We start from the raw sequence: 21,579 nt of genomic DNA on the forward strand, positions 1-21,579 counted from the left end.
TGCCTTTGTTATAATAGTTTTTCTCAAAGACAGCTCTATTTCCACACAACCTGTAGAAGGATTGCTGACCCTAAAGTAGGGTATGAAAAGAGTGGGGAGGAGGAAGTAGACATTGAAAGAGCTTTTGAAAATCAATATAATGTTAGGTTGTACAAAATGGAGCAATACAAGAAATTGCTTTTAAAAAAATAGCTGGGTGGATGGGTCTGGGCACATTAAGTTGCTTTCCTTATGAACTGACTGGGGAGGAGGTGACCATGCAGGAGCCACACAGCTGGGACAGAATGCGGCAGAGTGGATAATGACCTGCCAAGCAACATCAGCGTCCTGACAGCAACCACACAATCTTCTGGGAGAGCAGGGACTCTCCACTCAATTCTCTTGAGGTAAACCTTTTAGACTCTTCGGGTTTTGTGCAAAAACACTTATTTCCCAAAACTTTCCCGTAAGGACTGTGAGTAATTCTCTTGATCTTTAAAAATGAATTACTAAAAAATTTCTTAAGGGCATGGTCTCGTCCACATGTGTCTGGGGGGAGCGCTGGAAATAGAAATGAAACTCATAGAAAAATATCCTTAACAGGTCTCTTTTGATACCCCATTCTAACTCTACCCTTTGAAGTAGATCTAAAAGATGAAGATTTATAAAATGTACTAGAGGCCTGGTGCATGAGATTCACGCACGGGGGTGGGGGAGGAGGGGAAGGAGGGGCCCCGGCCTGGCTTGCACCCTCTCACAGTCTGGGGTCCTGCTGTGGCAGCTGTGCTCAAAAGCTGTGAGATTGGCTTCTGGCTGAGCGGTGGTCCCCCTGTGGGAGCGCACCAACCACCAGGGGCCAGCACCCGCTTTGAGCATCTGCTCCCTGGTTTTCAGTGCACATCATAGTGACCAGTCATTCCGCTGTAACAGTCACTTAGGCTTTTATTGTATAGATTTGAGAATTTTTGTATGAATAACACTTTTTAAAGATAAACTGTAAGTAATGTACATACTGGACCAGTGATTTCCAACTAGTGTACCCCAAGAATTTTTAAAACATGCAATACCTTACTATTTAGTCAGAGGCACAGACCTCTTTTCCTTTAGGTTGTCAAATTAAACAATGGCAACAGCCAAACCAACACTAGTCATTCTGTGTGAATGAATCAAAATTATACCTGTTTTTTAAATCAGTTCGGCAAAAACAGTACAGTATATTTTTTGGTGTGCCATATAATTTTAGTAATTAGTTTAAGTGCGCCAGACTATAAAGAATGCATGTTACAGATTCTAACACTCCACTTTTTCTCTAAGGAAGTTGTGATAATTTTGAAATCCTGTTTCATGAGGAAAAGTGTCCAGGTTTTCTGGCCTAGAATAGTTCTTATGCTTCTCACATTGAAGTTATTCTTCGTGGTCTAGATTAGATGAAATTGCTTTTTCTGAGGTGTTAGTAACAAACTGTTAGTCTATCAAATATTTACTCAAGTCATAATTTTCAATTAATGAATTTTCAATAGTCATTCCAGAAAAGCTGGACTTCTCCAGGCCTGAACATGCTCTGCAGACACTTCATGTGAATTACTATCGTTCTAATGTGGTAGATGCGTTCTTATCACGTGAACGTGGAGATGGGTAGTGATTAGAAGCCCTTTGACTTCTGCTTACTCAGTCTGACCAGTGATTCCCATTTACTCTTCACCACGGACTTCCATTGTAATGCTGTTAATCATTTCACAAGAGTAGTCACTAGAGATACTGATTTTGATATAGTACCAGCTATGTTTTTACCTGATATTACATGCCTTTCTAAGGTACTACAAACTTTAGCTCCAAATCATTTTGATAAAGACATTTCCAAACAATGAACAATATACCAAACTGGATAGACTTTCAATTTCATAAACTGAAACTAATAAATATCTAGAATTTTACATACATTTTTCTCACTTTGCCTTACTCTTATAAATATTATACACTAGAGGCCCGATGCACAAAATTTGTGCAAGAGTAGGCCTTCCTTCCCCATGGCACCGGCTTCCCCCTGGCACCCTGGACCTGGGTTTCCCTCTGGCACCCGGGACCCAGGCTTCCCTCGCAGCCCCGGCTTCGTCTGGAAGGTTTTCCAGAAGGACGTCTGGCTTAATTAGCATATTACGCTTTTATTATTATAGATTCTGTTTCCAACTCACAGATCTTTTCTTTCTCTTTCCTTTGGTGTAGATCAAGTCATGTAACTTCCTATTTATTTGTTTCTTCATTTTTAAAACAAGGTTAATCATTTTGACCTGGTGCATTGGGGTTTTGCTCTACTATGAACAACATTAATGCCTGCAAAAAATACTCCGGGCTCTATGGATGAAAGTGCAAGATGGGAGGAGTTACTCTGTTTGAGACAGAAAGTAGCTAGGCGTGAGTAAATTCACTTCACATGTGTGTTCTGCTTCACTGAACTTAACAGAGAGTGATTACAGGAGTGGGCAGATGTTCACATGCATGTGCTGACTGGTAAGCAATAATATGAGCACTGTTATTCTGAACACATAGAGACTCGCTGACCTGCTCAATTTGCCTCTTCATTTATTTATTCACAGCTGAATTCCACTTGCAATGCAAGTGACAGCATTATGGTTGGCAGGTAGGGAAATAAAAATTACTTAGTTTGTGCTTTTAAAATGAACCTGAGAAGAAAATTACATTCCAAATATTCCAACAGTGTATTTTAGCAAATATATCTCCATAAGCCTCTTTCATTTATTGCTGAGAGAGGATAAAACTCATTGTGAAAGCTGGAGAAGATACGTGAGGAATGCTTTTTTTTTCTTTATCTTGACCCCGGCATCAGCCCTTTATTGCATTGCTTTTGATCTTGGCACAGACCACAGTAGCCTCTCTTCAGGATCAGGAAACCATCTGTTCTGCCATTTCTCTTTTAAATGCCTTCAAAAAGTACAAAGACATGACCTAGAGTCCCTATTTCCCTCTAGGAAATACTAGAGGTCAACTCTTTTTCTCTCCTTTCTGATTGAGATCAATTTTGGATAGAATTAATACCCAAGGACAAACTTCAAATAAGATTTATCAAAGCAAAGTCTGATAACAAATCATACTTTAACCCCAAACTTACGCTCTTCTTCAGTAGTGACATATGTCCTTAAACTTACAGAAATTATAAGTGGTTCAATTAAACAGCATGAGTTTTTCCAGACAAGGTTGAGGCAGGTACACAACATGCTTCCTTTTTCTTCTCCTTTAGAAAATACTACACTTACCAGCTTTGGAAACCGTCCAGATGAAAACCATTCAAACCCTATTTGAATAAGAATTCAATAAGAATATGAATCACATGATCTTAATGGCTCCCCATTGCCAGTTAAAAAGAGCTTCTAGCTCTAGCCTGGGTAGCTCAATGGTAGAACATTGGCCTGGGCACCAAAGGCTCTGGGTTTGATTCTTGGTCAAGGGCAGATACCTGGGTTGCAGGTTTGATCCCTGGCCTGGTGCAGGCGTACCCAATCGATGTGTCTCTCTCACATCAATGTCTCTCTCTGTCTCTCTCCCCCCTCTCCGCTCTCCCTTCCATTCTTTCTAAAAAATCAATGGAGGAAAAAAATCCTCTGGTGAGGATAAAAAAAAAAGAGAGAGAACTCCTATTCATCCTGCTTCCCAAAATTCCTTAAAATCTGACTGTTTCTTACCTCTAAACTGCAACAATTCATACTCACTAAGTATTTGCTGTAAGTCAGGTGCTATGCTCAGTGTTTTACCTTTCCCAGCTCAAATAATTCCAAGAACTCTACAAGGTAAATAGCGATAGTGTGCAAAATTACAAATGTGCAAACTAAAGTGGAGAAGATTGAGTACCTTTCTCAGTCTCAAATCTAGTGAGTGACAGAGACAAGATGCAAATTCATGTCTGAGGGATTTTTGAATCCCGCTCTTAAAACATACACTGTGCCCTAGCCCGTTTGGCTCAGTGGATAAAGCGTCGGCCTGCGGACTCAAGGGTCCCAGGTTCGGTTCCGGTCAGGGGCATGTACCTTGGTTGCGGGCACAACCCCAGTGGAGGGTGTGCAGGAGGCAGCTGATTGATGTTTCTCTCTCATCGATGTTTCTGACTCTCTATCTTTCTCCCTTCCTCTCTGTAAAAAATCAATAAAATATATATTTTAAAAAAAAACATACACTGTGTTGTCTTTCTTCCAAACACTTCTGAAAACTGGACACTTTGTTGTATTCCCCCTGTTGTTAGGTCCCACTCTCTCTGTCTTCTTCCTCCCTCGCCCAGTGATGTTCCGTCACTCCTCTGCTCTGTTCACCCTGAGTGCCTACTGATAACCAACTGGTTATTGCGCTCCCTATATTCTTTGCTTGAGGAAGCAATTTTTTGAAATATATTTGTTTTGCATTGTTCTCAATAAGAGCTGATCTACTATATACCCTCAAAGAACTTTTATCTTTTGGAACTGGTTTATCTTTTGTTTAAACTGAGTAAGATTATTGATAATAATAGTACATGCCATTACTTAAATAAATGTATTTTTATTAGTTCAGAAGGAGAAAATTGAGAAAACCCAAGTTAAAATATAAAGTTGTCAAAATTTGACCTCTGGATTCTTAGAGGTTATCCTTATCTGTCCAGAGTCAAAAAAATCCTCCTTTCATTGCACAAATCAACTTTAGAAGGGTCTTTTATAATAGGCACGATCACCTGGTGTAAGCTTTTCAAGAAGTACAGTGTTTGTGATCTTCTTTTGTCTTTTTCTTTTCATCATTTGTGTCTTTATTTTAAAGTTTGCTTTGTAATCAACATATAGGTGGTACTTGCTTTTTTATTCCAAGCTGACACTCTCTATCTTTTAATCCCAATGTTTAGACCACTTACATTTAATTTTATTAGTGATCTGTGTAGATTTTAGGTCCTATCTTGCTATACGTTTTTTAATTGTCCCATATATTTTACCTTCCTTTTTACTTTTTTCTGCCTCCTTTTGGATTGAGTAAACTTAATGATTTCCTTTTATCTGCTTTACTGTTCTTTTGGCTAAACACTGTGCTGTATTATTATAATGGTTATCATAGGCATACTAGAGGCCTGGTGCATGAATTTGTGCACAGGTGGGGTCACTCGGAGTGGCCTGTGGGGATCGGGCCGAAACCCGCAGTCCAATACTGCCTGCCGCTCCTGCCTGCCACTCCCACTCATCCTGACCCTGCTGCTCCTGCCACAGGCTCACGCCCAATCAGTCTCAATTGGGAGAGGCTCACGCTGCCGCAGCAGTACTGGCCAGCCATGAGCCCTGCATCTGGTGCCTGTCCCAAGGGGTATGGGGGGTGGCCAGGATGCGATCAGCACTTGGGTAGGTGGTGGGACGCCCTTGCCAACCCGGAATCTGGATCCATACCACTGACTTTTGCAACAGTTGTTGGAGCCACCTGGCAGCTGCTTTTATATCATATATTCCTTGCTGAGTGTCTAGGGAGGGGAAGCAGCCACGGTGCCCAAGGCCAACTTCCAGGAGCCCAGCAGCACTGTTGGGATCGTGCTGACAGCTCCAGTTCATCAGTGCCCGGCCAGTTCTCTAGAGATTGGACCTGCAGGACTACTGAGGGAGGGAGTGACTGCCCCCCAAGCTGGTGGGCCACCAGGATGGGTCGGTCAGCTGAGTGGCTCTTCTACTGTGGGAGCACAGTGGCCACCAGGGGACAGCTACTGCATTGAGCGTCTGCCCCTTGGTGGTCAGTGCATGTCACAGCAACCGGTCCACCAGTCAACAGGTTGTTTGGTCATTTGGTGGCTTAGGCTTTTATATATATAGATATGTCTATTTGGTATTATTTTCTTTTTGCCCAATACTATTCTTTAATGTTTCTTACCATATGGGTGTTGAATTCTTTCAGCTTTTCATGTCTTACATATTTGGTTCACATTTTTAAAATATATTTTCACTGGGTATAATTTTTTTTGACAAGACTTTAATATATATATATATATATATATATATATATATATATTTTTTTTTTTTTTTAGAAAATTAAAGATGTTGCTTTACTGTATTCTCACTTGTATTATTTCCAGTGAGAATTATTCTTCCATCTTACTATTTATTTTTCTTGACAGAAATATGTCATTTCTTTCTGAATGTTTTTAAATTTTTAAATTTTTTTTCCTGATGTTGAAAAATGTGACTCAAAATAAGCTTTGGATGTAGTTTTCTGTGCTTGGGGTTTGTTGAGATTTTATTGCAAAATCCCCTCCCATTTCTTCAAGTACTTTAGTTACATGATTCTTCAATAGGTCACCATCTTTTGTCTACTGTTCGAACATATGGGAGACGGTTGTGATTGCTTCAATTCACTTTTCTGCCTATTCTAGCATCTGCATCAGTTCTGCATTAGTCTTGGTTGGTTGATTATTTTTCTTATTTTGGGCTGTTTTCTTGGTGTTTTGCATGCTTGATAATCTAATTGGATATTAGATGTCATTAATTTTTTCTTGTTTGTGCTGACTGTTTTTGTATTTCTATAAATATTGGATTTGGTTCTGATACACAGCTAGGCTACTTAGAATCAGATTTATTTCTTGATTTTATGATTTGTTAGGCAAATACAAAGTAGTGCTCAATCTATGACTAATTATTCTCTAGTGAAAGAGACACTCCCTAAAGTCTATATCCATGCCCCATGAGTTTTTTCCATTTTATTGGTGAGAAATGGCACTACTCCTGACCATATATGAATTCTAGTCACTCTTGCTCTTAATTCTTACATCTGGTTTTTTCTTGGTCTGCATAGTTTCCTTATACTCATGCACTACTAATTAGTATGCTGAAAACTTAAGGGCGTCTATATGTAGGTCTCTGTTTGCTTGTTTTTTATTTTTTTCTCTTTGCAGTCTTGAGTATTCAGCATTGCCTAAGCCAAGTCTATGGCTAGATGTCTTTAAACAAAATCTCTTCTTCCAGTTTTCTATGTAATTCTTATTTTCCCCACATTACATTTTTTAAATTGTTAATAATATTATAGGTATCTCCCATCCTCCCCCTTTACCTCTGTGTAATTCTTTTTTTTCACCTATTCTTTTTTATTTTTCTTTGTGTTTTTTTTTAATCTTTAATTTCTTTATTGGTTAAGATATTACAAATGTGTCCTCATCCCCCCATTAACCCGCAAACCCCCCCAGCCCCCACTCATGTTCTCATCCCCCTGTTGTCCATGTCCATTGGTTTGGCTTATATGGATGCATACAAGTCCTTTGGTTGGTCTCTTCCCCTTACCCCCTCCCTCCCCTACTTTCCCTCTGGGGATTGATAGTCTGATCGCTGTTTCTCCGTCTTTGGATCTGTCCCTGTATAATTCTTAAAAGTATTTTAACTTTGCTGACTTCCTCAACACAACAAATATTCACCCCCACACCCTAATCTATCTTAACTTTCCTTATATGCTTCAAAATATCGGTGTTCATGCCTACTGGTATTAAGAAAGTCAGTGCTGCCCTAGTCGGTTTGGCTCAGTGGATAGAGCATTGGCCTGTGGAATGAAGGGTCCTGGGTTCAATTCCGGTCAAGGGTACATGCCTGGGCTGTGGGCTCAATGCCCCATAGGGGGCGTGCAGGAAGCAGCCGATCAATGATTCTCTGTCATCCTTGATGCTCCCATCTCTCTCTCCCTCTCCCTTCCTCTCTGAAATCAATAAAAATATTTTTTTCAAAGAAGAGAAAATCAGTGCTATCTTATGTAAGTATCTGTTTCACTTATGTGTCTCCCTTGAAGGGAATAACATTGGTTTTTAAATTGCTATATCCTCATTACATAGTAGGAGTTAACAGTATTTGTTGTTGGATAAATGAGACAGAAATCTCAAACATGTCTATAACTCAGAGATAGAAGTGCAGCCCTGGATTCTAGGACGCTAATGAAAGAAACAGGTATATCTGGGAGTTCCAAGCAAGATTCCAATGAGTCAGTGTTGTGAGTAAATGAATTAATTTCCTCTCCTAGGCTATTAATAACAAATATTTTTAAATTAACATAATGTAAAGTATTTTATATTCAGCTGTAACTGAGAGTTAAAAAAATTCCTCTCCTTTTACCAAAATAGACATCTCTCTTTGATACAGTTGAATTGCACTTTATATGGGCTTATAAACTGTGTAGAAAATTTCCCCAAAAGGTCATTGCTCATAAAATAAGCCTTCACTCCAAGAACTAGATTATTATACACTGAGAGGCTAAGGAAGTGTGAGTAGGAAGCTAAGTAGAAATGGGGATTTTGTAAGCCCCTCTCTGCCTCCTGACCAAGGTTATCCTTTCAGGCGTGGCCTCTCTGTTTATCAATTCCAAAGAACAATTGATCTTTTTTTCTCATAATATAAGGACCATAATTTTATTCTTGAAATTTTCTATTTTTCAGAAGGTTCTGAAATGTTTGCCAAAAATTGAATTCGGATTAACTCTGCTGTTCTCCCTGTAGCTGCCTCTAGTTCTGTGAAACTTTTGTTTTTTGTGCTCAGAATTCTCTCTTGGAAGACCGGCCTGCCTCCTTCTTCAGATACTTAGCCTAGAAGCAGTTTATCTGGCCACCATCTCCCATGAGCATGTTCTCTTTCAAGAGCGATGCTAATGATCATTACAGGCCTTGGCCCTGGCTCTGTGGGTGGGAAGTAGTCTACCAGAGAGTTATTACCTCACTTGATAGCTCTGTGCCTTTTGCTATTCCTGGGAAACATCTTTTATAGCTGATTTGGGAAATGGAAACAAATTAAATGGATACAGATTTCAGGCAGTTTAAAGTCACTTTGTACGGAATCAAAGAGGCTAATCTTCCTATATACTCTCAATTCAGAAGTAAGCCCCAAACTTCAAGATACTCATTTGATTGTGATCATTTCTCAATTTGTTCAATATCATTAGGTGTGCTTAGTGGTAGATTCTGAAGTAGAAATCCAAACAGGTAATGAGTCTAATACAATTTGAATGTAAGCTGATTGTTTTTAGAGAAAAGATTAATTAAGAGAAGTGGTAGGCTAATTTAAATCAAGCAAGGCCTACCCTCTATCATGAGTTTAAATCCCCAATACTATTTTTGTTCTCCTGGATACAATATAGAAAAATCTGCATTGAATAAATATTAACTACCTCCATCAGGAAAAAAAATGCGTTGAGAATTGGCTTCAGAGCTTTCAACTAAATCTTCCGCAGTAACACTCTCTTCACTAAAACAAACTAATTTCATCCAGTATATTTAATAGCATCAATTTTAAAAAATATTATTTTTTTTTAAATTCTCACTCAAGGATATGTTTTTATTGATTTTTTTAGTGAGAGAGGAAGGGAGAAAGAGAAACATCAATGTGAGAGAAAAACATCAACCTGTTGCCTCCTGTATGCAACCTGATAGGATCAAACCAGCCCCCTAGGTAGGTGCCTTGATCAGGAATCGAACCCACCACCTTTTGGTGTATGGGATGATGCTCTAACCAACTAAGGCACCTGGCCATGGCTAATAGCAACAATTTTTATGAATAAGAGTACCTTTTACAAGTGAGAGGTCTGGGAGCAGTGGGTAGAAGAAAGTCCCATAATCTCCTCTCCCTTCATACCCATTCATATAGTGCACATTTTTCCCATTTATATTCTTCACAGGCATACACATTATTGCAGTTATGTAGGTAGAATGGTCCTAGCAAGGACTGGGTACAGGTTTGCAGCACACTTCTGTGACAAGCTTTGATAAATAACCCAGCTGACAACTAAATTTGTCTTGGAGCAGAGAACAGCACCAAGGGAGAAGGCACTATTACTCTCCCCATCCAGAAAATCACCTCTGCACACAGGACAACATTTAATAAGGAGCGTTGTGGGAGAAAGAGAATATATTACTTATTTATAGCATCCTTTCTGTTTTTCTCTTTTGTCCACAGAGACTGAAAGAATTAAAGCAACGGGAATTTGCACGAAATGTAGCTTCTAAGTCATGGAAAGATGAGAAGAAACAAGAAAAAGCTCTTAAACGACTTCATCAGCTGGCTGAGTTAAGGCAACAGTCTGAATGGTAAGAATTAGAGGTATCTCAGATTGTTCAAAATTCTCTTCAACCTCTGGGGAAATTTCAGTGATAAATTTACTTGGTTCACTGTAACAACATAAACAAATTATAATTAATCAAAAGATGTGCCTGAGGGCAAATGTTCCTAACAGTTAAACGTTTATAAATTAATTACTATGACATCTGATTATTTTTCCTTACTAATAGTATTAATTAATTGTGCTCTTTAATGAAATGATCCAAGAATGTTTCTAAAATACTAGCATTTATTATATCCAGTTGACTTAAAGGGAACTATATAGCTTTTTATTAATTAAGTTTTGTAATAAAAATTTTTAAACTTATAAATAACAATGCATTATTTTGGTGAGAAAATAAATCTTCTGTAGATTTCCCTGTAAATACCTTAATCTAGAATAAATGATGTTATCATTATCTGGACAAGTAAGATAATTAAATGCAGTTAAATTAACCATTTAAATTGATAATTATAACAAGGATGCTAACACATTCTCACAGTGGAAAAATAGAAGTTTTACATAAGCTTGGAACTGCTGAATGTTTCAGAGTAACAAGATTGTTACCTGAAACACTATAAACTTTGCGGATTTTAATTTATGTTCATATGAATCATAATGTAGAACACTAATGTAGCTAATTAATGTATTGACAGCAACCTAGTGAATTGTGAAATTCATAGCTTTGAGCCAAAATTGAAAACTCTTTTGTGCAAGTGAAAAGCCATGTACATGCTAAGTGAAATAAACTAGTCAAAGAAAGACAAATACCATATTATTTCACTTATATATGGAATCTAATGAACAAAATAAACAAATGAACAAAAGAAAAACATAATCATAGACACAGAAAACTGACAGCTGTCAGGGAAGGAGGGTTTGGGGTCTGGGTGAAAAAGGTGAAGGGATTAAGCAAAAAAACAAAAACAAAAACAAAAAACTCAAACTCATAGACACAGATAACAGTATGGTGATTACCATTTGAGAAGGGAGGTGGGGAAGGCAGACAAGGGTAAAGGGAATATAAATGGTGATGTAAGGAGACAATACAATGTATTATAGAATTGTACACTTTAAACCTAAATAATTTTATTAACCAATGTCATCCCAATAAATTCAATTAAAAAAAGAAAAGCAATATACAATAAACTTGGGAGTGAATGACTCAGTTATACAGAGTGTCCCCCAACAATGTATACACTAACAGCTGGTAGTTCAATTTTCAAAATAAAATGCATTTTAATAAACACTACCTTTATAATTATTTAAGGTGTGTATTTACATTTTTGGGACACCCTACAGTACCATAAAATATTAGGCCTCAAATTTGATTATAAAAATATTTATTTTTAGGATTAATTATGAGCAAAACACAGTACTCAGCTTGCATATATTCATTTATTTATACACGAATTATCTGAGGTTAATTTAAGTTATGAAAAATATATAAAAATATAGTCATGTTAAAAGTAAGTGAGAAATTTGCTATGAAGGAAAAATAAAGGTTGCAAACGTATGTATCCAGAGGTGAGGTTAATACAAAATGCACGCTATGAGGTCACAGAACCAGGGCACACATTTGCTACCTAGCTTTGTACTTTAAAATGCAAGAAGGATCTTAAAATATGTTATTTGAACCCATTATAAATAAAATATTAGACAGTCCTTGTCAAAACAGAACTTAGAAGGAAATGTCTACTGGTTATTATAATATCTTGCAAGAAAAAAAATCTAGGTTAGATGTTAATTCCTGGGTGATTGATTATGAGGGGCAATAAATCAGATTATAAAAAAAGGACAATGCTAACTATACACACAACAGAAATCGAAGTAGCTTCAATAAACATAATTTTGATTCTTTTTTTATTATGAAAGCTGTCACACCTAAATTTCTACTCATCCATTCCATATTTTCTTTTGGAAGAAATAGACAAAGGATCAGAGGAGCCTTGATAATGATGATGGTGATGGTGATGGTGCTTTTGTTTAAGAGTTCTAAGTTTGCAGAGCTACCCTTTGTCTTCCGAATTAAAAAAGATAAATTAAAAATCCACCCTATTGGGGTTAGCTGTCCCTCTGGAAATCTTATTAACTGAACAAATACAAACCTAAACACAACCTCTATAGAGTAGGCAGACCTAGATCCCTGCCTGTTCATATAGTTAGGAAAACAGTAGGTTTTCAGTTTTCCAGCTACAGAACTTGGGACTAGGAAAAGTATTTATTTCTCTTTTCTTTTCTTTCTTTTTTTTACTACCCACCATCTGACCTCCAGATAATTTTTCTCTCTGCTAAACAGCCTCATGACCTAAGGCAGTGGTTCTCAACCTTCCTAATACCGCGACCTTTTAATACAGTTCCTCATGTTGTGGTGACCCCCAACCATAAAATTATTTTCATTGCTGCTTCATAACTGTAATTTTGCTACTGTTATGAATCGTAATGTAAATATCTGATATGCAGGATGTATTTTCATTGTTACAGATTGAACATATTTAAAGCATAGTGATTATTCACAAAAACAATATGTAATTATATATGTGTTTTCCGATGGTCTTAGGCGACCCCTGTGAAAGGATCGTTTGACACCCAAAGGGGTCGTGACCCACAGGTTGAGAACCGCTGACCTAAGGGAAGTCACTTAGTAGAATAATTAAATATTTTCATTTGGGTAGCTGAATTGACAAACAAAAGTAAGAAATACAATTTGGGGGAGGGGTCATCTGTATTTACCCCTCTCCTTTACAACATTTTTGTCCTTTATTCATAATGAGGGCTTCTGAATAAGATGATACAGATAACAAAAGATTCTTTCAGGACCCCATGGAAAAGAGAGGTGAGTTTAATAGTAGTAAGAATATTTGTATCAAACTGATTTTTAAAATGATGGCAGAAACTGTTAATGTATCTTATAAAAGACAGTCAACTTTGGCCGTTTCTTGGGTAGTTCAATCCTACTTGGTTTCTCAACAAGACCAGTTATTGTACGCAGGAAGATTCAGTGTGTGTGTAAACTTCTATATGTATAAGTTTAAGTATAGTGTAGGTTGATATGGATATATTCCCAAATTTTAAAAACTGGCCAGTGTGGCTCAGTTTGTTGAGTGTTGTTCCATGCATGCACAGAAAGGTTGCCGATTCACTTCCTGCTCAGGTTTATCCTGTGCATACAGGAAGCAACTGATTGATGTTGCTTCTTAAAAAAAAAATCAATAAAAACATTTTTTTAAAATTATAGGGCCACTGATTCTGAGACTATGAAGTTCCTTATATAAATAATGTATAACACTAGGAAATTATATCATGTAAAGAAATCATCTTGTTTTAATATGTTTTATTTCCTATTTGGAAAGTATACTTTTTGCACAAGAGAGAATGAAATTATACATGTGTTGAATTGCCACAAATTAAAATTTTTGGAGAACTATTGGAATGGACAATTCATTAATAAAAATTAAAGGGCTATCTCTATGGTCACATTTTTATTATAAACAAAAACAATTAGGTAAAAACAAAAACTGAAGAAAGTTATATCTAGAGGAGGGAGTGAAATCATAAACATGGATATAACTATAAAAATTAAACTTTCAATCATATTATAAGGCCATAAACTTCTATTAAAATAGTAGAATTTAAAACATCACAAAGTTAGAAAATTAGGATTTTCCAAAAGAATAAAAATAGATTGGATTTAAGATAAAAGAAATTAAAGCTTATAAAGCAATAAGATCAAAAGTTTAAAGCACAAAATAAGAGGTACAAAAGATAAACGATAAAATGTTAAAACTTGTGAAAAAATATGATAAGTGTACATTGGATGATAAAATGAACACAAAAATTAAGGACAACAAAAGCCAAGTATAATACAAAGAACTTTAAAAATATTTAAAAGAATATAAAAGGAAGAAGCTTGCACATTAGAAAGATAAATGGTGAAATAAAACTGCAATAAAAAAGAACATTTAGACTAACATAAGTTGAAGCAAGAAAATACACAAAACAGTACCAGCATAATAAGCAAAAATATTATTAAGGAAAATACATAGAATATAAAAATAGTAAAATATCTGCATCATAATGGAATCAGGAGAGGTATAATGATAATATTTATACACCAGGCTTTTGTAATAATTTCTGCTAAGTTTAGTGTAGATAATATCAGAGTGACTGAAGTTCCTGGAGAAGGTAATTTAATGCAGAAATATAGCTCCTACTTAATCCAAAGTATGGCAACAAATATGGGAAAAGATCGCTTTGGTTCTTAGGCAAAATTCAGTGCTGCAGATGTTTATGCACCTCATCCTTCTATCCCAAGGCTGCAGGCACTTTAAAATACCAATAACTATAATAAACCTCTATGCTTCCTATTTTCCTTTATGTTTGAAAGAAATATTCAATGACCATGTCTATATATATAAAAGCATAAGCGACCGTTACTACTGAATGACCAGAATGACCAGTCGACCAGTCGCTATGATGCACACTGACCACCAGGGGGCAGATGCTAAACGCAGGAGCTTCCCCCTGGTGGTCAGTGTTCTCCCACAGCCAACCTCCCACAGTTCGTTCCTTCCGCACCTGACCCACTGACCATCGCCTCCTCTCCCAACCCTGCTGGGGCCTTTGGGCCCAGGCTTGGATGGGGAAGCAGGGGTAGGTGGCAGCAGACATGGCCCCTTTCCCAGGGGCACTGAGGGCCGGCTCCCTCCTTGGGGCCGGCCAACCTCCTGTGCCCTGTCCCTCCCCCCAGCCAGCAGGCCCCATCAGCCCTGCCCTGATTCGCCCTGATCTCCGGCCAGGCCTAGGGACCCCATCCATGCACGAATTTGTGCACCGGGCCTCTAGTATCTTATAATGTTCCTCTTCATTCCTTATGATAGAGATGGGTAAATACCTTCTCTAAAGAACATTTTTTTTAAAGATTCAAAACAGGAGATTAATGTGATGAACAAAAGGAAAGTTTTTATTACAAAAAAGTTACAATAAGGAAAATAATACAGTTTTAATAAAATTTCAAAATTTAGAGGACAGTCTGAAATTATTAAAGACCAGATAGTTGCTCAAATTTTTGTTTGGAAATTAAAATTCATATGGACACGGTAAGCAACAGATTGAACTTGTAAAATAATCAATAAAATGGGAATTAAAAAACAAGAAATTCTTCCCTGGCCTGTTTACTCAGTGGATGGAGCATTGGTCCACAGACTGAAGTGTCCTGGGTTTAATTCTGGTTGAGGTAACATTTCTCTGTTGCAGACTCAATCCCAGGTCCTGGTCGGGGCACATGCGGGAAGCAAACAATCAATAAGTTTCTTTCACATTGATGTTTCTCTCTCTCTCTGTTTCTCCCCCTCCCTTCCACTCTCTCTAAAAAAAATCAATGGGAAAATATCCTTGGGTGAAGATTAACAAAAATGAATGAATGAATGAATGAAATGCAGCATATGCTTTTTAAAAAACAAACAAAAAAGACACAAGAAATTATTTCTGAACTAGAAAAAAAAAAAAACCTAAACACTAGAATACTGAGATAAATACTAAGATCTAAAACAGTTATTTAGGAGTGCCAATATATTTAACATATAATTCTAGGGTAAGAAATCAGAACAGGGAAGATGGAATAATCAGAGAAATATAAGAAGTGTTTGAGCTGAATTAAATTAATCGAAAGTGCCCAAAAGTACTAGCAAAAACTAACCAAAAAAATCAATTTGTAACCATGATCTGGTAAAATGTTTTAGACATGTGATTTATAATATGTAATAAATAGAACAAAAATATAGCATATATAATAAACATAATAAAATATGCATGGTGAAAAATTATAAAATCATACAAATGCTCAAGCTGATTTATTTCAGAAATGAATAAAAGGAGGCTGATTAAATAAGTCTCTGCAATATTAAACATGTAAAGAAAATGGAGCAAAGGACATGAAATTTGGTGGACAAAATAAATGTAACTCCAGGTTCCATGCTGATTGGCCAAATAGTCATAAGTGAAGACAATAGGAAGGAATTTCTCAGGCTAAGGGCTCAGAAAGCACTCCTCTCCATTAGAATTTAACTACATGTGGGAAAGGTATCAGTTGTTTTAGTAGTGAATACTTCAGCATCCAATGACTGGATAGAAATGCAGTAATATTCTAAAATAGAAAAAAAGCAAACACACACACATGGAAGCATGTGAAAAAGGAAAAGAAAGAAGAAAGGCTGCCCAAACAAACAATCAGCTAATTGATGGGATTTGTATTGTGGTAGAGGTTTTACAGGTAAAACATTAAAAAGAAATAATTTTAATCTAATATACTAGTATATACATGTTTCTACTTCCCATTTTCTAGTTGAATTACTAATTAAGCTCAGTAAAATGATTAATCTGCTTAAATCTAAAAGATACAGTATATATTTACACAAAAGGTAGAAAGAAAATATTTGGGTGAGTAAGAAACAGAAGAAATGATTTCAAGATAATTGAAGATATTGAGATGGCCTGTAAATGTATTACTTTTTTATACATTATTATAATTACTCAAAATAGTGACAAGTCATAACGAAAGAACTAACCACCCCATTTCAAAAGAAAGCAAATATGAAGGAATTTTAAAACTGAGGAAACAAAAATTACAAAATGCTAGAACTTAGAAAAAAAAAACAAATTAAAGATACATTTTGGAAGTGACAACTCTATTTAATGCCTTATTTAATCTGAAAGCACTGATTGGAAAACTCCCTGTGAAAGACTATTAAATCTATATTCCAAAATGTGATGCATTCTGGAGGACATAGATTGTAATATAAATGCAATACCTTAATTTCTTGTGTGGCCCTAGCATAAGATATTCACATGCTACTGTTTTTTGCCAATTTCCAAAGAATAAACTTACATGATGCACTTCAGAAATAGCCACTTTGAAACAGATATACTGAGTTACAAGTGCAGTGAAATGGTTATATTACAGCAGGAAGAATTTATAAATGGCAGCATAAGCCATCATTGAAACACTATGAAATGTTCACATGTGGAGAAGATTTCAAATCCAATATCTTAATCATTTTAATATTTATTGTGTTTACAGTGTTTCTGGAAATGGACCAGCATACAAAGCCCCCAGGGTAGCCATAGAAAAGCAACTGCAGCAAGGAATTTTCCCCATTAAGAGTGGAAGGAAAGTGTCATGCCTGAAGAGTGCCCTTCTCCTTAAAGGGAAGAACCTCCCCCGGAGCATTGTCGATAAACAGCGGCCTGCCGTGCCCAACCGACACCAGTTACAGACAGACAGACTTTATTTGTTTGGGAAGCGGGTCCCACAAACATCTTCAGATCCCAGTAATGCAAATCACCGGAGGGGAGTATCCTTTTCTTTTTCCAAAAAAGTCCACGTAAAGTTAGAGTCTTCAGCATCGGTGTTTAGTGAGAACACAGAAGAAACCCACGAATGTAACAAGTCACCCATCTATAAAACAAAACGAACTGTGGAGCAATGCAAGTGCCGCGGCTTTGCAAGCGCGAGTACACACCTCCCTAAGGAAGAAGATAGAAGGAGCTCCGCAAGCCATCTGGAAAGTGTTTTACACAACAGCTTCTCCTTAAGCTCTCAACTCCTGCAAGACAAAAGTGACTCTATTGAAACAGCAGAAGACTCGATTGGCATTCCTGCTTCATTCTCTAAATCTAACACTCATCTTTCAGCTGTGGACTTTCCTCCTTCCGGTAGAGAAAAAGAAACTAGAAAAACATTAAAAAACCTTTCAGAAAACGGCATTAATCATGCATGCCAAGCAAATGCCTCCTCCGGCCCACCAAACGTTTACAAGCACAGTGATGCCAGGATATTTGAATGTCTGGATGAGTTTCCATCGTTAGAGCCAAGTGGGCACAAGAGTCCAATGCATCTGAATTCCAGCTCCAGAAAGAAGAGAGAAAAATCCGTAGATGAAACGGAAAGAGTTAGCAAAAATGTGCAAAGGCTCCTCAGAGAAGCACGTTCCCATGACGTCAAGTCCAAACCATTGCCTTACCTGCATGTACAGAGCAAGGATGGCCACACCACTCTCCAATGGCCCACAGAACTGCTGCTCTTTACAAAAACAGAGCCCTGTATCTCTTATGGCTGCAATCCATTATATTTTGATTTTAAGATTTCTCGGAACACAAAGGATGGCCATGAGCCAGAGGACTTACAAACAGAATTGATTAAGGAGCCCTTAGAAATGAAGACTAAACTAGAGAGCCGAGTCTCAGGTTTAATCAAAGACCAACAAAGATTGATCCAAGACGATATTAGTCAACCTCTGAAACCAAAGATGATGACAGCTAATCCAGATTGGGAAAAGGTCCAGAGAAAATATCATGTGGGATACAGCGATTCTGAGCCAAACACGAGTAAACACAATTTTAGTGCCAGTGATTTAGAAATGAAAAACCCTGAAGTGCCTGCTTACCTTGATCTCTCTCTGAAGAATTGTGTGGGAAACAATAATAATACTGATAATGAACTTAAGGAACCTCTAAGGGCCCATTGGCAAAGCTGCCAAAGGGTAGTTCTAAACGATGCCAACGAGGGCCTGTCTTTTACTCCTTACATCCCGAGGACTAAAAAACATAAACGGCTTCCCTGTGATCCTCATTCAGAATTTGAAGATGCAAATCAATTCACCTGGAAAACTAGTACTTGCACAGTAAGGGGTCACAGTGACCATGGGCAGGACTTCAGTGTGATTTTGAATAGTAACCACATCAGTGTGACCAACAAGGTGCCCGGATGTAGAACCCAAAATTACAAGAGAAGTCCCCCAAAGGTGTCTCTAGAGAGACGCCCCAGCCCTTCAGAAACATCCCCTGACAGCACGTCCAGCCCGAGAAGTACTTATTCAAGTCACAGGCCCAGAGGTCATGGCAGAGGTCGCTCGCTCTCCTTCTGTAAAGGAGACCGCAGCTCAGTGAAACGGCACAAAGCGAAATGCCGAAAGCAGAGCTGCCTCTGCTCGTCTGGTGAGAGAGCAGAGAGTGGCTGCCTGCAGTCTGAAACACAGCAAGATAAGAACTGCAAGTTGTGGGAATCATTTAAATATGAAAAATACTCAAAGCATAGATATGGTCACTGTAGGGAAAGATATAAACTGCGCAAAAGCCAACCACAGTTTTCAGGGCCCAAATCCAGGAGCGTCACCCAAGGCGATGCCAGCTCGCCGGTTTTCTGTGCTGGGAGTCGTGGGAGGCCATCTGAGTGCCAGGGACCACAGCACAGTCGGTTGGGCCCTTACTCCAGAGAGAGAATTGATCACCTAAATAAAAGTGAAAGAAGTCAGCAGTCTTTGCACAGCCCTCACATTTGTGATCTGGGAAACATACAACCCATGCAGCATAACTCTGGGAAAATGAGCTGTCTTCGAAGGAACTGTCCCAGCCGCCTCTCAGAAACCGCAGAGTTAAACCTCAGAGAAGGAGAGGAGACCTCTGTGACAGCCAAAAGCCTTCTAGAAAGAGTTCAAGCCAAGAAGTGTCAGGAGCAAGCAGCTAATGTTGAGGTCTCTGCAAATAGTTGTAAAAATCAATCCAAGCCTCATTCACAAATCCAATGCACGATTCAATTTACACCACCAGGCGGTCACGGACCAGCAATGCCTTTGTCTGAAAAAATACGAACCCCAAGTAAAAGAACAAATGACAGAGGCAGTGCAATGGAAAGAACTGTTGAGACAGGCAAAATCAACAGTTCACAGACAAATCACGGTACTGTTTTAGTAGACACTGATTGTGATAACCATCTTTCCAAAGGTATAGTTCACATAGTAGCGGAGTCTTGGTCACCGAACACAAAAAAGAAGCCAACAACAAAAGAACAACCCAAACCTTTGGCAAGTGAAGTCCAGCCTTTTATTCAAAGCTGTGATCCAGTACCAAATGATTTCCCTGGTGCTTTTCCATCTAATAGATATGCTGGTGTTGCGGATCCAACAGAGACCAAAGAGGACCAAATAAACCTAAACTTGCAGAATGTAAGCATGCACACCAATCATGCAGAGGGAAATATGAACCCTTACTATGACAGAGCTATGCAGAAGCATGACAGGTTAGCAGAGGAATTAGAATTGTGTCATAAATCTCTCTCTCCCCCTTTACTTCAACAGCCAGTAACATTTTCTCCTGAAGAAATAGATAAATATAAGCTCCTCCAGCTACAAGCCCAGCAGCATATGCAGAAACAGCTCCTATCGAAGCATCTCCGGGTTTTGCCTGCGGCAGGGCCGGCTGCCTTCTCCCCGGCCTCAGCTGTGCAGACAGTCCCAGTTCACCAGCACACTTCCTTCACCACCATCCACCACACGTTCCTGCAGCATTTTGCAGTTTCAGCTTCTCTACACTCCCAGAGCAATCACCTCCCTATAGCTCACCTGCACCCTCTTTCGCAGCCACATTTTACTCCATTTACATTTCCTCCGCTGACTCCAGCCCTCATCCCTGCACACCCCACTTTCATGGCAGGCCGTCCCCTCCATTTAGTCACTGCTGCCCCCTTCCACCCATCTCACATAGCACTTCAGCCCCTGTCCCCGGCAGCATTCATCCCCACTTTGTTTAGCCCTCACTTAAACCCAGCCACAGCTTCTATCATCCACCTGAATCCTTTAATACAACCAGTGTTTCAAGGTCAAGATCTTTGCCATCATTCTTGCTCCAGTCAGGTGCAACAGTATAATGGAGTGAAAGAGGCCTTAAATGTGTCAGCCCACTTGAACTAGTAAGTACTAAAGCCTCTCTTGGGGATAAATAAAACAAAGTGTCACTACCTACAAAATGATACATTTACAGTGTTCTATCTGATTATTATCAGATTTAAATATTGCTGCCAATTGAAAATGTGACCAATATATAAATATGAACTGAATTGCCAATAATGAAATAGGAGCATTTTTAGAATTTCTTTTAACTTGTAAAAATAATAGGACACATTTAAAACAATTTTATGGAAATAGAGAGGGAAAAGTGTCTAAGATCCCTTTGAATGAATTCTCACATAATATTATGAAATGATAACAGCATTCAGGCAGGTTATTAATATTACAAAGAAAATCAAATGGAACAAAATATCATATGATCTAGGTGTTGGTTGAGTGCGTGAATGAATGAATGGGCATTTGGTTTCATTCATCAGATAATAAAAGGCCAGTAAAATGAACTAATTATTAAAAATAATTTTATGGCTAGCTATTAAAACTTTCTATCCATATAATTGTTTCAATCAAGATAAGGCAAGAAATTATCTGATTAATTGATAGTAAAAACTACTCTTCAATGAAAAACCATCTTTACAGAGATTACACTTATAAATATTGCGTTTCTGTGAAAAGTTATGTTGTCTTTATTTGACACACATCTATGTCAAGATAATTTTGTAACTGTAAGAATCCCCAATATCTAAAATGTGTGATGTTTAATTTTTGTATGAGAAAACATATAACAACTATCATTAGTATTTGGTAATGTGAAATGAAATATACTCAGAATAACATTTAAATATATTGGCCAATC

At 37.8% G+C, this 21,579-nt stretch overlaps 1 protein-coding gene across 1 annotated transcript in view; it reads left to right on the plus strand.

The window, feature by feature from the left end:
• ZNF804B (zinc finger protein 804B) overlaps positions 1-20,832 on the plus strand; it is a 392,449-nt gene extending 371,617 nt beyond the window's left edge. The window contains exons 3-4 of the mRNA XM_070425107.1: positions 9,903-10,033; positions 17,123-20,832. Of these exons, the coding sequence (XP_070281208.1) occupies positions 9,903-10,033; positions 17,123-20,789 (3,798 nt within the window). The 3' untranslated portion in view covers positions 20,790-20,832. The remainder of the gene's footprint in view (positions 1-9,902; positions 10,034-17,122) is intronic.
• The last annotated feature ends 747 nt before the right edge of the window (positions 20,833-21,579 follow it).

This window comes from Myotis yumanensis, unplaced genomic scaffold (assembly GCF_028538775.1).
Source record: "Myotis yumanensis isolate MYYU_CA2020_CCGP unplaced genomic scaffold, mMyoYum1.0.hap1 SCAF_9, whole genome shotgun sequence".
NCBI classification, from domain to species: Eukaryota; Metazoa; Chordata; class Mammalia; order Chiroptera; family Vespertilionidae; genus Myotis; species Myotis yumanensis.